The sequence below is a fragment of the Blennius ocellaris genome (genome assembly GCF_963422515.1).
Source record: "Blennius ocellaris genome assembly, chromosome: 16".
Lineage (NCBI taxonomy): Eukaryota > Metazoa > Chordata > Actinopteri > Blenniiformes > Blenniidae > Blennius > Blennius ocellaris.
Window position 1 is genome coordinate 22,260,480 of NC_137665.1, and position 16,735 is coordinate 22,277,214.

The following is a 16,735-nucleotide window of genomic DNA, read 5'->3' on the forward strand; positions in this document are numbered from 1 at the left end:
CACACACACACACACACACACACACACATAAGGGGAACAACAAGGGGAACATGCACACTCCACACAGAAAGGCCTGGTCAGTATTTAAATCTACATGTTTTTCACTGTGAAGCACGAGAACTAACAAAGTAATCACTGTGTGGCCCTAAAATTTATTAATTATACGTATCAATTAATGAATTACTTTCTAAATGTATTTATTTATTCACAGTTACTAAATTATAAAACGACAGAAAAGGAAAAGGCCAGAAAAAAACGATATATATAAGAAGAAGAAGAAGAAGAAGAAGAAGAAGAAGAAGAAGAAGAAGAAGAAGAAGCATTACAGTTCAGCCTTATTCAACTTCAGCATTCACACTTCTCATCTGACATTCTCATTTCTCTATTTAAAATGTCTCATGGAACGTCTCCGAGGCGCATTCTATTATGATTGGCTCTTTTAACTCATGACGCGTATTTGTGGGCGGGGCTTCCGTGGACCCGGAAGTTGACGTGACATTTGTTTTGGGAACACTAAGCAGAAGCAGTCCGGAGAAATGGAGCAAAACAACGAGGATTATAAGGTATTTCTCCGTTTCTTCTTTCTGTTTTCTAACCGCTCCATCATTTAACAGTGTTAATACTTTAATGTGAACGTTATGAAGTGAACTTATTGATCCGTGCGTCAGGTTTCGCTGATGTTAGCTGTTGAAGCTAGCAGTCCACAATGTTCCAACACGAGCGTTGTTCTGAGTCAAACTGCCCCAAATGTTTCCTGTGCGATTCTGACAATAGAATCATTTTTGCAGAGTTTCGTGAATAAAGTCGTTCTGGATAAAGTTTCTTTAAGTTTGTGTGTTTTGGCTGAGTTTTGGACGCACAGACCGGACTGTGTGACACGGCGAGCTCACGTGACGTCTTCGCGTGACGTCATCGAGTGACGTCTCATGTCCGTCATCACGTCTTTGTTTTTTTCTTCTTCTTCATTTTAACCAACAGCGACAGGGAGGTCAGGATTGGTTTTATAGTCCTTGTGTCTAATAAACATATGGCGATGAAATGTTCATTCTGGCTCCTGGTGGAACTTTAAACTGCTGACACATGTTCAGCTATTTAAACATTTTAAAATCTTTAAACTGCTGACACCATAGATATGCCTGTGGCTGACACATGTTCAGCAGTGGCTCCTAAGCTCGAGAAGTCGCCTGCTTTTTTCTGTTTCTGTCACCGACAGACCAAAAAACATTATTTGTTTTCATCGTAGATGTTTAAAGTGTTTTTACGTTTTCATTCATCCATTTCGGAGTTTTTAGAGAAATGCCATTTTTCATTAAAGTATTGTGTTGAACATTTGTAGAAATGGAGTTTGCAGGACTCTTGGTTAATCCTTCCATTGTTTTTTATTTGTTTGTGTCCCCTTTCTTTGATGTGAACTATGTCCAGACGAACCTCTGGAAATATGAAAATAAAACAAAAATTATATTTTCATCAGTTGGAAATACAATAAAGCAGATTGATTTTATTGATTTAATCAGTCAATAAGTAAGCATCTATTAAATTTAAATGAACAAAAATATCAGGTTTGATGTTTTCTGTCCATTCGATCCAAAGTTTAGAGAAAGTTTTGGACTTTTAGGGAAAACTAAATGTTTTTCTATAACTAATATTTCCTGTCTGATGTCATCAGTGTTGGCTGGAAACTGATTGATCCTCTTCCTTCCTTCTTCTGTACTGCTTCACACTCGAAGGTTATTCGTTCATGGGATAACTGTAATTGTAACTATTTATTCCCCCTAAGGTTCTTATAACTATTCTATATTACATATTATTAATAAAAGTAATTTATTGATACTTCATCAGATAGTGTGTTGTAATAGTAATAGTTCTAACATGTGTTTAAATGAATTGGATAATAAATGAGTGACTATTATTGAATATTAGGTTAAAGAAAACTGTATATTATTTATGGAGAAGTGGTGTGGTTTCACAAATGATATGTCTTCCCACCCCTTTTCAGACATACCTTCTGAGTATATTGTTCTTCTGTAATTAGTCACTGTTTGTGTGGTGAAAGAGCTTTTCATTTCTAGTGGACTGTGGACTTGATACATGAAATGAAATAAAAAAATAAATATTTCATCTCATTCATTTATGTTAGGTGTGAATATTTAGGTAAAAGAATGCCATCGTCAAGTATTTTTATTGGTTGGTTACTTAAGATTTATCTTAATTATCAGTATGACAAATCCACCATCCACCATCCATCATTCATCCATCCATCATTCATCCATCATCCACCATCCAACATTCATCCATCATTCATCCACCATTCATCCATCATCCATCCATCATTCAGCCAGCCATCATTCATCCATCCATCATCCACCATCCATCATTCATCCATCCATTCATCCATCATCCACCATCCATCATTCATCCATCATCCACCATCCATCCATCATTCATCCATCATCCACCATCCATCATTCATCCATCATCCATCCATCCATCATTCATCCATCCATCCATCCATCCATCATCCATCCATCATTCATCCATCCATCATCCACCATCCATCATTCATCCATCATCCATCCAGCCATCCATCCATCATTCATTCATCCATCCATCCATCATTAATCCATCATTCATCCATTCATCATCCATCCATCCATCATCCATCCACCATCCATCATCCACCATCCATCATTCATCCATCATCCATCCATCATTCATCCATCCATCCATCCATCCATCATTCATTCATCCATCCATCCATCATTCATCCACCATCCATTCATTCATCCATCATTCATCCACCATCCATCATCCATCCATCATCCACCATCCATCATTCATCCATCCATTCATCCATCATCCACCATCCATCATTCATCCATCCATCCATCATTCATCCATCATTCATCCATCCATCATCCACCATCCATCATTCATCCATCCATCCATCATTCATCCATCCATCATCCATCCATCATCCATCCATCCATCATCCATCCATCATCCATCCATCCATCATTAATCCATCATCCATCCATCCATCCATCATTCATCCATCCATCATCCATCCATCCGCTTTGAAGGGAAGAAGGGAAATAAAAAATAAATATTTCATCTCATTCATTTATGTTAGGTGTGAATATTTAGGTAAAAGAATGCCATCGTCAAGTATTTTTATTGGTTGGTTACTTAAGATTTATCTTAATTATCAGTATGACAAATCCACCATCCACCATCCATCATTCATCCATCCATCATTCATCCATCATCCACCATCCAACATTCATCCATCATTCATCCACCATTCATCCACCATCCATCCATCATTCAGCCAGCCATCATTCATCCATCCATCATCCACCATCCATCATTCATCCATCCATTCATCCATCATCCACCATCCATCATTCATCCATCATCCACCATCCATCCATCATTCATCCATCATCCACCATCCATCATTCATCCATCATCCATCCATCCATCATTCATCCATCCATCCATCCATCATCCATCCATCATTCATCCATTCATCATCCACCATCCATCATTCATCCATCATCCATCCAGCCATCCATCCATCATTCATTCATCCATCCATCCATCATTAATCCATCATTCATCCATTCATCATCCATCCATCCATCATCCATCCACCATCCATCATTCAGCCAGCCATCATTCATCCATCCATCATCCACCATCCATCATTCATCCATCATCCACCATCCATCATTCATCCATCATCCATCCATCCATCATTCATCCATCCATCCATCATCCACCATCCATCATTCATCCATCATCCATCCATCATTCATCCATCCATCCATCCATCATTCATTCATCCATCCATCCATCATTCATCCACCATCCATTCATTCATCCATCATTCATCCACCATCCATCATCCATCCATCATCCACCATCCATCATTCATCCATCCATTCATCCATCATCCACCATCCATCATTCATCCATCCATCCATCATTCATCCATCATTCATCCATCCATCATCCACCATCCATCATTCATCCATCCATCCATCATTCATCCATCCATCATCCATCCATCATCCATCCATCCATCATCCATCCATCATCCATCCATCCATCATTAATCCATCATCCATCCATCCATCCATCATTCATCCATCCATCATCCATCCATCCGCTTTGAAGGGAATCTTCTCATCAGGACAGTGTTATTGAAGACCTTGTCAGAGTGGCTGTTCATTGTTTGGTTGTTCCTGTCAGCTGATCTTCGAGAAGGAAGGCGTGTACCTGCACACCAACGCTAAGAGGAGCAACCAGGACACCAGCATCCCGGGCTTCATCCGTGTAGTGGAGCGGGTGAGCCCATCTGTTCACACACACACATTAACCCTTGAGACGCCGACTGACTGAAGGTGTTTGGTTGTGCAGGCGGGGGTCGCGGCGTTGGAGTGGAGCCCCCTGGAGGACGACGGCTGCAGTGCTCCTGCTGTGCTCTACACCAGAAAGGTCAGGAAGCGTCCACGTGACCCATGTGGGAAACGGATGTACAGACTTTTCTTCACTGATGTTTTTCTTGTGGCGAAGGAGGGTGAAGGAGGGGAGGAGGACACGAACTTTGACCCCGGCTACGAGCCGGACTGGGCGGTCATCAGCACAGTGAAGAAAGACCGAGAGCACGTCCCGGTCAGACACTCAGGTGATGATTCAGCAACATGAAATGGATTGGTGTGAGAGTCAGGATGGAAGAGGAGGAGAGGAGGGACTGAAACAGTTTGATGAAAGCAGACGTCCTGTTTCCTGGGCTGCAGACCAGTGGTCCTTCTCGCTGCCTCTCTCCGAGCTCTACTCTCTGCGCCGGGCTCGCTTCTCCCTCGGCCGCAACTTCCTGGTGCTGACAAGTCGAGGCGGCCACCCGCTGCCCCCCCTGCACTTCCACCGCGGAGGAACCCGCGAGCTGCTCCGCGCCATGCACCGCTACATCGTCCTGGACCCGTGAGGGGCAACGCCACACTCGCCGCCGCCGCCGCCGCCACATCACACGGCCAGGAACTCATCGTCGCTTGTTGTTTGTGGTCTGCTTCAGGTCGCCGGTGGACGGGCGGCTCTTCCTGGCGTTCCCCCACGACTCCGGCACTCTGTCTCAGTCCTTTGATAAGCTGCACCTCATGGACGACGGCCACTCGGATCTGGTCACTGTGAGTCTCTTCTCTTCACCCTTGAACCCTCTGATCCAAAGCACTTCTGTCTCTTCCTCCTCTGTAAGGTCCTGCACCTCTATAGACTCTATACAAAGTTTAAAAGCCAGAAATCCTTAGCCCGCCGCTGCTCGCTGTACCGTTTCAAAGCACATGAATGTGACGACGGAGGTTTGCTGTGAGCAGGTCACAGCCCCCCTGTACCGCAGTCCACGCGATTCACAAGAATGAAACATTATGAGGGCGGGGTTCGGCTCCAGAAAAGAAAAGAGCGAAGCTCAAACCCTCGTCCAAGTGGCTTCATGTGTTTGGAGAGAAAGTTCTTTATCTTCCGCTTACTTTCATTATTTTATAGCCGCCAAGCTTCATTTCTATTGGTGAGTTAGTTGATGTAAACCTGAAAGAGAGAATAGGATGTCATCGTTGCAGGATTTAGCAAAATGTCACTGTGTCTTGAAACACCGACAACGTTTTATTGTGAAATTCTGGGCCATCAACTAAAACATTGGGAGTCACTGATCGAATGCCTCATCTATGTTTTGTCTTCAACTTCAGAAAACATGACACCAACTATGAATCTGACCTTTTGGAATGTGCGTTCTAACCATCGGGTGTTTAAAACTGAGAGACACACAGGTTTGACTCAGTCCACTGGTTGAATAATGAATATAGAACCTGCAGAACCAGAAGACCCAGTCATTCACAATCAAATGGATCCATGGTGACCTAGAAACTGCAGTGTTTTGTTTGTGTGGTTTTTGTAGTTTTAATACATGTAATGGTAGTTATGAATGAGTACATAAATGTGTGTGTGTCGAACTTTACACAGATTTCTGTGTGAGTAACAAAACGTGTGTGTACATACAGATGTGAGTGTTGGATGTTCAGCGAACAGAGCAGCAGGGAAACACCGCAGTCGTTTCAGCAACAGGAAGGCAGGCGAGGCTTCATGGATCAGAAATCTCCGTGAATTATGCTGATGTCGGAACCCGATACTTGATCGGATCAGCCAGGGGTGGGGAACCCTGGTCCTGGAGAACCGTAGTCCTGCAGGTTATCCACGTCTCCCCCACTGAATGTCCTGCTTCATCACCACGTTCAGCACAAAGCTCATTGTAATCAGCTGTGTGGAAGCAGGGAGACGTGGAGAACTTACAGGCCTGTGGCCCTCAAGGACAAGGGCTCCATACCCGGGCTCTCGGCCCTGCTCCGTGACTGACAGGCTCTCGGCCCCGCTCCGTGACTGACAGGCTCTCGGCCCCGCTCAGTGACTGACAGGCTCTCGGCCCTGCTCCGTGACTGACAGGCTCTCGGCCCTGCTCAGTGACTGACAGGCTCTCGGCCCTGCTCCGTGACTGACAGGCTCTCGGCCCTGCTCCGTGACTGACAGGCTCTCGGCCCTGCTCAGTGACTGACAGGCTCTCGGCCCTGCTCCGTGACTGACAGGCTCTCGGCCCTGCTCAGTGACTGACAGGCTCTCGGCCCTGCTCCGTGACTGACAGGCTCTCGGCCCTGCTCCGTGACTGACAGGCTCTCGGCCCTGCTCCGTGACTGACAGGCTCTCGGCCCTGCTCCTTGACTGACAGGCTCTCGGCCCTGCTCCTTGACTGACAGGCTCTCGGCCCTGCTCCGTGACTGACAGGCTCTCGGCCCTGCTCCGTGACTGACAGGCTCTCGGCCCTGCTCCGTGACTGACAGGCTCTCGGCCCCGATTTTTTACTGACAGGCTCTCGGCCCTGCTCCGTGACTGACAGGCTCTCGGCCCTGCTCAGTGACTGACAGGCTCTCAGCCCTGCTCCGTGACTGACAGGCTCTCGGCCCTGCTCCGTGACTGACAGGCTCTCGGCCCCGGTTTTTGACTGACAGGCTCTCGGCCCCGGTTTATGACTGACAGGCTCTCGGCCCCGGTTTATGACTGACAGGCTCTCAGCCCCGGTTTATGACTGACAGGCTCACTCTTGTCATGTTAGGTCTGTACCAGGGTTTCTTATTTTATATCAAGCATGATTTTTAAAATACTGCTTTGTAAACGTGAAACCTTTCTGAAATGACAATGTAAAACCAATGTGTTTTCACTTTGCAGCGTCGTCGTGTCAGTGGGACGAAGTAGCCTGTAATCACTAAAATACCCGACCTGGCATGGTGAAAATGAACTGAGGGCCAGAGTCAGAGATTCAGCTCAGTAGAAGTGGAGCCGAAAACATTTTAAGTCCTTGTTGGTTCTCAGACTTTCAATATACAGCCACGAAACATCAACACACGTAAATCTCACCACACACACGTGAATGAATTGAACACAATGTCTTTATTGTCGTCGCAACCAGTACAACAAAATGATAAGGCGCAGTCCTAACAAAGTGCCGCCACAAAACAAGAAAGTATAAAAGAATGCATTCAATAAAAACAAGTGCACAATATAAATAAATAAATGGATAAAAACGTTAATAAAATATCAGCCAGTGTAAAAAACCGTCTCATAATAAGGCAAAGACGACGCCAGTCAAACATCATAGAGTGCAATAATGGCTTTTGCATACAAACTGTTTCTTAGTGTGTTTGTTTTGGCCTTTAATGTCCCGTAACGTCTGCCAGATGGTAACTGCTTACAAAGTGCAAATCCGGGATGAGTTGGGTCCGTGAGTATCTGCTGTGCTTTCCTGAGGCAGTGGGAATCGTAGAGGCCCTCCGGGGACGGCAGGGGGCAGCTGGTGGGAGGGAAGGGTGTCAGGATATCGTTTGGTGTTTTTGTAGCCTCACTTCTTCTTGCCCGCCCTCCTCTATCAACAGAGATTCATCCACGACCCGTACGCCACCACATTCGGAGGATTCTCCAAAGTCACTAACTTCTTCCGAGCGGCGATCCGGCCCCCGGACTCGCCCGCCCACTCCCGCTGTGCTGGCGACCCCAGTCTGCCCTCCCAGCCTGACGAAGAGCCCGGATTCGAGCTCATCACCTGCGTAAGACAAACGTCCCCACGGAACATTCGGGACCCGGGTTGAGCTTGAGGGGCCGTCACATCAATCTGCTCTGACCTGCAGGGTGTGGAGCTCGGCCCCAGACCGCACGTTGCCCGCGGTCCGCCTCTGGACAAGTGGGAGGAGTTCCTGGACCCCGAGGGACGAGTGATGAGCCCGGAGAGGATCAGAGAGCTGGTGTTCAGAGGGGTAGGACAGTCAATGGATCATTCATACTCCTCTCTTTTCAAGCATTCACGAAGTCTTCTCCGTCCTTCAGGGGATCACACCTCCGCTCAGGAAGGAGATCTGGAAGTTTCTTCTTGGTTTCTATCCCTGGAACAGCACTACAAAGGAAAGGGAAGAGATACTTCGGGTCAAAACGTTGGTTTTGTTTTACTCCTTATGCACTTGACTTGATATTTTAAGACCTATGATGAGCCCCTATAGTGTCTAACCGTGTTGACTTGTCCCCCAATAGCCTGTTTAAAGAACATTTTCAAGGGAAACTCTCCTCTTTTGTTGTATTTTGGCAGTTGGTTTAACAGGAAGTCACAAAAAATGGCGGGTTTTGAAAGCAGGATACAGAAAAGCACCAGACTGTGGAAACAGGGAAAACACAACGTCTGTGCACTGTACAGGACCACACAGTGGCAGACAAGAGCTGCTTTTGAACTGAACTCACTGAACTCTTCCTCACTGAAGCCTTGATGTTCCCGTGACTCTGCAGTGACGAGTACTTCCGGATGAAGGTGCAGTGGAAGTCTGTGAGCGAGGAGCAGGAGATGAGGAATTCCCTGCTCCGAGGATACAGGAACCTGATTGGTCAGCATCAGCGTTGGTGATACGTTAACAGTGTGTTGACGATGCGTCCGTGGCGCATTGACAGTTGTTCCTGCAGCAGATGCTGAAGCGGAGTTTCTTTGTTGTTCCTGAGCAGAGCGAGACGTCAGCAGGACGGACAGACACAACACCTTCTTCTCTGGGAACGACAATCCTGGGCTGACGCTGCTTCACGACGTGCTGATGACTTACTGCATGTTCAACTTCGACCTGGGTGGGTTTTGATCGGGTTCGTCGGGCGGCTGCAAAGTCAACACTTCCTGCAGCGAGTTGTGGAGGGAAGAGCAGGGAAGACGAAGATCTGAGGGATCCCAGAATGTTCTGGTTATTGTTGAGTAATGTTTCTCAATATTCTAGAACAGTGTAGGTCACTTCAAGAAATAGTTTTCAGTAAAACAGAGGCAATAAACTCTATTCTCTATTGAAATGTACTAATATCCATCTATTTTCCATACAACTCCCAGTTAAAATTTCACATTAGTCCAGATTTATGTGAAAGTATGTTAATTTAACCTTTTACATCAGATATTTTCTGACTTATTGCTCCTCGATATATCATAAGTTTATAATGTTCACAACATCAACATGGAGAATATGAAAGGAAAGTGGTCATATTTGTGATTAATTCTCAATATTAAACAATCCTAAAAGATGTGAACTGCAGCCTCACTGGGTGGAAACGGGACAGAATTCTGAAACGCAACAATCAAGAAACAAAAGCGTGATGTCAGTAAAGGAAAGCCCAGTGTTGTACTGAAGTCTTTGAATTCCCTGGTGTGTGGCTCCAGGTTACGTCCAGGGAATGAGCGACCTGCTGTCTCCCATCCTGTTTGTCACGCAGAACGAGGTGGAATCCTTCTGGTGTCTGACCGGCTTCATGGAGCTGCTGGTGAGAACCAACACTTTGTTTTAACCTGTTTAAATTCTGTTTCTTTAATTGAAGTTTGCACCTTTGGTTTTCAAGACGGTATTGGTGTCGGGGAGGTGAGGCGGGGCAGCACAGGCTCACGTCTCGCATCCAGGAGCTCAATCAAAAGGCCACCTTTTGAGAGGGTTTGCACTTCAAACATAGAATAATTAAAAAAGATATAGTGAGTTAAACATTCTACATCTTTTGGTCATTTAAAAAAAACAAAAACTTTATGACCCGACGTTTTTGGGGGAAAAACAAGCAAAAGTTTGAACCATTTTTCCCAGAACATACACATCATAACAAATATGCCCTCCAATAGTGCCACTATCACACAAATAAAGAAAGGTCAAATGAAATGATTCATAATTACAAAAATAGGAGGAGAAAATGAATAGTTCAATGAAAAGTATGACAGAATAGCAAGTTAAACAGCCAGAGACTAACGATAAAACAACAGGAGCAAATAAATGGAATGAAATCATTAAAACGGATAAGAATTTATTATAGTCTGGGATTTTTATCTTAGTCCTATTTTATTTTACTTATTGCTGTCTACTGCAAATACTTTTGGCCCTTAGAGTTCTTGATAGTCATTGTATATAAGCTACCTCTATTCTTTTCTAACTGTTTGCACATTTCTTGTCTTTCCTACTCATGAGTGTCCGTAAGAGCAGAATGTAACAAGTACATTTCTCCTTTGTGGGATCAATAAAGGCTGATCTTATCTTATCTTATCTTAATTAGTGTACTTGAACCAATGGGTTAAAAAAAAAACAGCCAACTGTGAAACTGCTCGACTCTTAACTGGTGACTTGTCTGTGATTTCATTATTAGAAGAAAACAGACTTTTCAACTATAAATATCTTTGTATGTATTGACAAATCTTATTCCATGGACAAGTTCTAATACAATGAGCAGATTTTTTTACACGTTTAAATCCCTAATTACACACATTATGAGACGACTTCTCATGGACAAACTCTTTTACAAACTGACACTGTGACTTTAGACAGATGGCTTGAAATACAGACAGACGCTCTCTATACACACTTTATTTAACCAGGAAAGTAAGAAACCCATTGAGATGGAGATCTTTTACGAGACCTGGCCAAGACGTCCTCAGCCTCACATCACCTCAATGAATTTACCACAAATAAAAGTGAATTCACATAATACAATAGTTCAAGTGCTACAGTAATGCCCCGTTTACTCGCTGTTGTTAAGGTTTGCAGCGTTATTGTGTATTTGTGTGTCGTTTCACCAGTAAGACAACCGGCAGCCAGCACTCTAACCAAGCCGTGGTCAGTGTTGGTGTCGTTGCCAGGTAACGGTGAGAGCTTTCAGTGAAGCGTCTTCTCCTCCCTGCAGCACCAGAACTTCGAGGAATCCCAGGAGGCCATGAAGCAGCAGCTGCTGCAGCTCAGCGTCCTGCTGAAGGCGCTGGACCCCGAGCTGTGCGACTTCCTGGGTCAGTCAGGTGACCTTCGCGACGGCGTGCGGAGGAACGGCTGGCTAAACCAAGTGTGTCCTCCTGCCCGCAGACTCTCAGGACAGCGGCTCTCTGTGCTTCTGCTTCCGCTGGCTGCTCATCTGGTTCAAGAGGGAGTTCTCCTTCGAGGACATCCTGATCATGTGGGAGGTGAGCCGGACCGACGCCGCCTTCACCTTCAAAGTTGTCGAACACGAAAGCTTTTCTTTGTGGTTGTGAAAGCCGACTGGGTCCAGTGATGGGGACGTGATCAGCAGCTGCTTTTCCTCCTCAGGTCCTCTGGACTGGCCTCCCCTGTGAGAACTTCCACCTGCTGATCGCCTGCTCCATCCTGCAGTCGCAGCGCGGCGAGCTGATTGGCTCCCATCACGACTTCAACACCATCCTCAAGGTGCGTCTCGTGGCGACGGGCCTGAATGTCCACGTTCGGCTTGTGATCCTCCATTCCGATTGGTTCCAGCACATCAACGAGCTGAGCATGAAGCTGGACCTGCAGAGCATCCTGAGTGGCGCCGAGGCCATCTACCGCCAGCTGCTGCAGTGCAAGGTCAGACGCTCTGCTTCTATAAAGACACGGTGCAGACTAGCGCCGAGCCTCGTCCAGCCACAGGTTGCTGGACAAGTCATTGTGTAGGGGCAGCGCCACGGCACTTTCTGCCGCGGAGCGTTGTGGGTTTGGCGTGGTGCTACGGAAAGAACCCGCGACCCCCCGGGTAAGACGTTCCGCTCCGAACAAACCCCCTCCGTTGAGGTACCGAGCACCAAGGAGCGGGTCTGTGAGGAGGAACGACGGCGCCCCCGTCTGCTGATTGGTCGTGACGACCGTCACTCTGGACTTGCCCTCGATATTCAATTATTTCCTCGGCCGTAAACCTCCAGTTGTTGTTTACGTGCACTGCTTTGCGCTCACTGCTTGATTTGTTAACTGGTTAATTGAAACGTTGGCGCGACACAACATCACCACAGTGTTTTAACCAGGTCGTTTAAAGACCGTGATGTTGTGTGGCTCCTCTCAGGAACAGGAGGCGGAGCTTCCACAGGAGCTGGACGCTGCTGTTCGCAATGAGAAAGTTGAACCTGAGTCACAAGAGAATGACTTGACCGCTGCCGGCCGCTTCCATGTTCTTCGTTGGACGTCTCCGAGTCGTTCACAACCCCGCCTACATTTGACCCTACTTCATGTGGTGGGACCAGAGACAGAGTACTGTGGGGGAACAGCGGCTTATTTTGGACCCAGAAGTTTCATCAAAATTGGCCTCATGATGAGATTGGAGTCATTTTAAGTCTCACATAGACTCTGAGCCACAACAAAGGAAAAACTTTAACGCTTCAAAAGGTATTGAGGCTTTATTGTCAGTCTGGCCCACTGCAGATGAAGTGGGCTGAATGTGGAACCTGAACTAAAACTAGTTGCAAATTGTAAACATTTCAGGCCACGTGACGAAAGCTTTGTTTACATGTTTACACAGCCACATTTCAAGTGAAGCATCTTTTTTGCAATTTTGTTTCAGAAAAGTTGCGCATTCACTACAAAGAAACTCTACAAACGATGTAGTCAGCACACACACACACACACACACTCGCACGCACAGCAGAGAACAATGAGCTCTAAACATTAACAATAGGAGAACATTCTAGTGGGCGGATTGTTACTACGGAGACTGTCAAAATAAAACTACCAAGTTGGATTGTTATACTGGGAGTCATGACGCCATAGAGCAGGGGTGGGGAACCCTGGTTTCTGTGTGTCCTCACACCCACACAGCTGACAGCAATTAGTGGCTCGTTATCAAGCCTTCTGCAGAGTCTCATCATGAGAACTCATCATGAGAACTCATCATGAGAACTCAGGTGTGTTTGAGCAGGGAAACATCTAAAACATGCAGGACTGCGGCTCTCGAGGACCAGGGTTCCCCCCCCCCCCCTGCCAAAGAGGAAACTTTGTTCTGATTGGCTCTACTAAGCATGTGCAGAGGGATTCGTTATAGAAGTTGCAGCACCAGTTGCAGAACTTATAACACCAGTTGCAGAAATTGCAGGGCAGTTGCAGAACTTCCAGGACCAGTCGCAGCAGTTTGCAGAAGTTGCAGGATAAGGTGCAAAAGTTGCAGGACCAGTTGTAGAAGTTGCAGCACCAGTTGCAGAAGTTGCAGCACCACTTGCAGAAGTTGCAGGACGAGTTGCAGAAGTTGCGGGGCCGGTTGCAGAATTTGCAGGACCAGTTACAGAAGTTGCAGGAGCAGTTGCAGAATTTGCAGGACCAGTTGCAGAATTTGCGGGACCAGTTGCAGAAGTTACAGGGCCGGTTGCAGAAGTTGCAGGGCTGGTTGCAGCAGTTGCAGGGCTGATTGCAGAATTTGCAGGACCAGTTGCAGAATTTGCAGAACCAGTTGCAGAATTTGCAGGACCAGTTGCAGAAGTTGCAGGGCTGGTTGCAGAAGTTGCAGGGCTGGTTGCAGAAGTTGCAGGACCAGTTGCAGAATTTGCAGAACCAGTTGCAGAATTTGCAGGACCAGTTGCAGAAGTTACAGGGCCGGTTGCAGAAGTTGCAGGGCTGGTTGCAGAAGTTGCAGGGCTGATTGCAGAATTTGCAGGACCAGTTGCAGAATTTGCAGAACCAGTTGCAGAATTTGCAGGACCAGTTGCAGAAGTTACAGGGCCGGTTGCAGAAGTTGCAGGGCCGGTTGCAGAAGTTGCAGGACCAGTGACAGAAGTTGGAGGACCAGCTGCAGAAGTTGCAGGACAATTTGCAGGACCAGTTGCAGAATTTGCAGGGCCGATTGCAAAAGTGGCAGGACCTGTTGCAGAATTTGCAGGGCCGATTGCAGAAGTTGCAGGACCAGTTGCAGAATTTGCAGGGCCGATTGCAAAAGTTGCAGGACCAGTTGCAGAATTTGCAGGAGCAGTTACAGAAGTTGCAGGACGAGTTGCAGAGTTTGCAGGAGCAGTTGTAGACGTTGCAGGACCAGTTGCAGAAGTTGCAGAAGTTGCAGAAGTTGCAGAAGTTGCGTAGCGGTCACAAGATGGCCTCACTGAGAGTCATGGAGCTGAGCTGCTCTGCTTCCTCCACCAGGAGCTTCCCGTGAAGGTGCAGCAGGTTCTGGGCCTCTACATCCCGTCCAGCTCAGAAGACAGCAGCCCGGACTCCCAGGCCAGCGACACGCAGCGTCTCCTCAGCCAATCACAGGACAGCGCGGCCGCAGTGCCCCCGCCCTACACCCCCACCTATCCCTGAACCTGCAGTGGCATATTTATACACCAAATACAAAATGTGATCCACTATGAGGGATGAAGACTGTTGTTACTGCTCCTCAGAGGCAGAGGGCGCTACTGAGGCTTCTCTTTTCCTGAATGTCCCTGAACGCCACATGATTAAACACTATAGCTGTGCTTGCAGCGCATTCTCTCCTCTGCTTCGTTTTCATGTCTCGTGTCTTCTCCTCTCATGCTGCTGTTTTACGGATTATTTGACTGTATTCACCTCATGTCGATACTTCAGTGCAATTTATACGTTCACATTGTTCCTGCTAAAGGGAAAAAACTAAACGGGAGATGAAGGATAAAATCAGACAGCACATTGATCGTTGTGTGTGATTCCATTCCAAACCCATGCAAATCTTTTCTTTGCATGCCTTATAGTTTTCCTCATGTTTTAAGCCTTGGAATTGTCTGTATAATGTTTAATCTGCAGATTATGAACAAATAAATGGTTGAGTCTTGGAAAAAGAAGGGAGATCCATTTTTTTTCTCTTAACATAGAATTCTGACATCCTGAATAAACGGAGTATTTATGGACAGGTTATAACTAATGATTAATTATTGATCAGGAGAAAGCAGCAGCATCATAATACATTCTTTATCGCTTATTACCACAGCACCCCAGAACATGGATAATAGCTGATTTCCATTAAATAGAAACATAATGCTTCTTTCAAATAGTCTATGTTTATTAATCTTATTAAAAAAAGAAAATTCCATTTTCAATAAATATGACTGTCCTCCACTAGAGGGCGCTTTCCTTGTCCCACTACAGCTGGTGGTCTACAAGAAGACATGAGACAAGAACATAATTTAATGCTGGAGGGTCAAACGCTTTTTAGTTCAGCACAGTTTCATCTTGGTAAAAACTTTGCTAGAATCTCCTTACTTAAGCAAAAGGTTCTTTTTTTGTGGTGCAGATGATGAAAATGTCTATTTTATCAAGTACTGCCAAAAATGTACAATCTCAACTTAAAGATGATTTTAATGAAACCTGGTGAAAAATACAGTGAAATGTTCAAAAACTGTTGCATGATGGGTGTTTTTTTTTTTTTTAATAAACTATGATTTAAAACTAAGAGATAGATAAAATATATAACTTAAAACTATATAAGTGACTACTACCTAGATTTTATATTCATATAGATGCAGTTATCAGTGCAGCAAAGTAGCTTATATATATTCATATTCATATATGTTTATTTATATATATCTATATTCATATATATATGTGTTTGTTTTTGTTTTTGTATCTTTTTTCCCTCTTGTGTTGTCTGTAAGAAACTCTTGACAGTCGCTACTGTTTGTTTATGTCCTAACTTGGTGAACTGGTGAACTGCCCCCCCCCCCCCTCCCAGTGGCCAGCAGGTGTCTGTGTGAGGTGGTGAATAGCTGTGGGGTAAAATAGGACCACTGTTCTCCTCTGTCTGGGGAAATGAGCTGGAAAATGGGGGGCGTGGAGCCACTCCTCCTTCTCAGGCCCCCTCTGGCCGGCGCCGCCTCCCTCCATGTTGTTTGAATACAGCTGCGGTGGATGAATTTAACATGGTGCTTAAACAGGCCGGCGATCTGTCAGCCGGGTCCTCCTCCTGACCTCCAGCGCGCTGCGGCCCTCATTCAAACTCAATCTGCTTTCTGAAGACAGGGTGATGGGCGGCGGCGGCCTGATGGGCGGCGGCCTGATGGGTGGCGGCCTGATGGGCGGCGGCCTGATGGGCGGCGGCCTGATGGGTGGCGGCCTGATGGGCGGCGGCCAAGTCCACAGCTTCCTGCCCCTGAAGCTCCAATCAGAGGAGGAGAATCTTCACGAAAGCTGCTTCCTGGAAGTGGAGGGACAAACGTGTTCAAAGTTCACCAGCCAGCGAAATATTCACCGCTCATGATTGGTTCAGGGTTGAAATCTATCAGGAGTTTGTTTATTGCCATCTCCTCTGAAAACAAACAAACAAACAAAGCAAACCAAGCTGTTTATTCATGTGGAGCCTTTTAACTCCGTTATCCTCCCAAAATTCAACAAGAGAACGAGTCACAACGTGACGCTGAACGTCGAAAAATTTCGAAAATATTGAATGTTTTTTTATTTTCAAA

The 16,735-nt window shown here is 46.0% G+C and overlaps 1 protein-coding gene across 1 annotated transcript; it reads left to right on the plus strand.

The window, feature by feature from the left end:
- The first annotated feature begins 468 nt into the window (after positions 1-468).
- On the plus strand, positions 469-15,118 carry tbc1d17 (TBC1 domain family, member 17). The gene is made up of 17 exons (XM_080511279.1): positions 469-563; positions 4,255-4,350; positions 4,423-4,500; positions 4,579-4,690; positions 4,803-4,986; positions 5,078-5,189; positions 7,977-8,147; positions 8,229-8,354; positions 8,425-8,528; positions 8,875-8,969; positions 9,085-9,201; positions 9,776-9,876; positions 11,269-11,368; positions 11,442-11,539; positions 11,664-11,780; positions 11,850-11,936; positions 14,463-15,118. Exons 1-17 carry the CDS (start codon positions 537-539, stop codon positions 14,622-14,624), a joined length of 1,887 nt encoding a protein of 628 aa, XP_080367405.1. The 5' UTR covers positions 469-536; the 3' UTR covers positions 14,625-15,118.
- The last annotated feature ends 1,617 nt before the right edge of the window (positions 15,119-16,735 follow it).

Excerpts from the sequence above, each read along its gene's own strand:
- tbc1d17 (XM_080511279.1), top strand. The coding sequence starts at position 537 with ATGGAGCAAAACAACGAGGATTATAAG. Across the intron at positions 4,501-4,578 it reads CTGTGCTCTACACCAGAAAG|GAGGGTGAAGGAGGGGAGGA; the intron begins GTCAGGAAGCGT and ends CTTGTGGCGAAG. Across the intron at positions 8,148-8,228 it reads GATTCGAGCTCATCACCTGC|GGTGTGGAGCTCGGCCCCAG; the intron begins GTAAGACAAACG and ends TCTGACCTGCAG.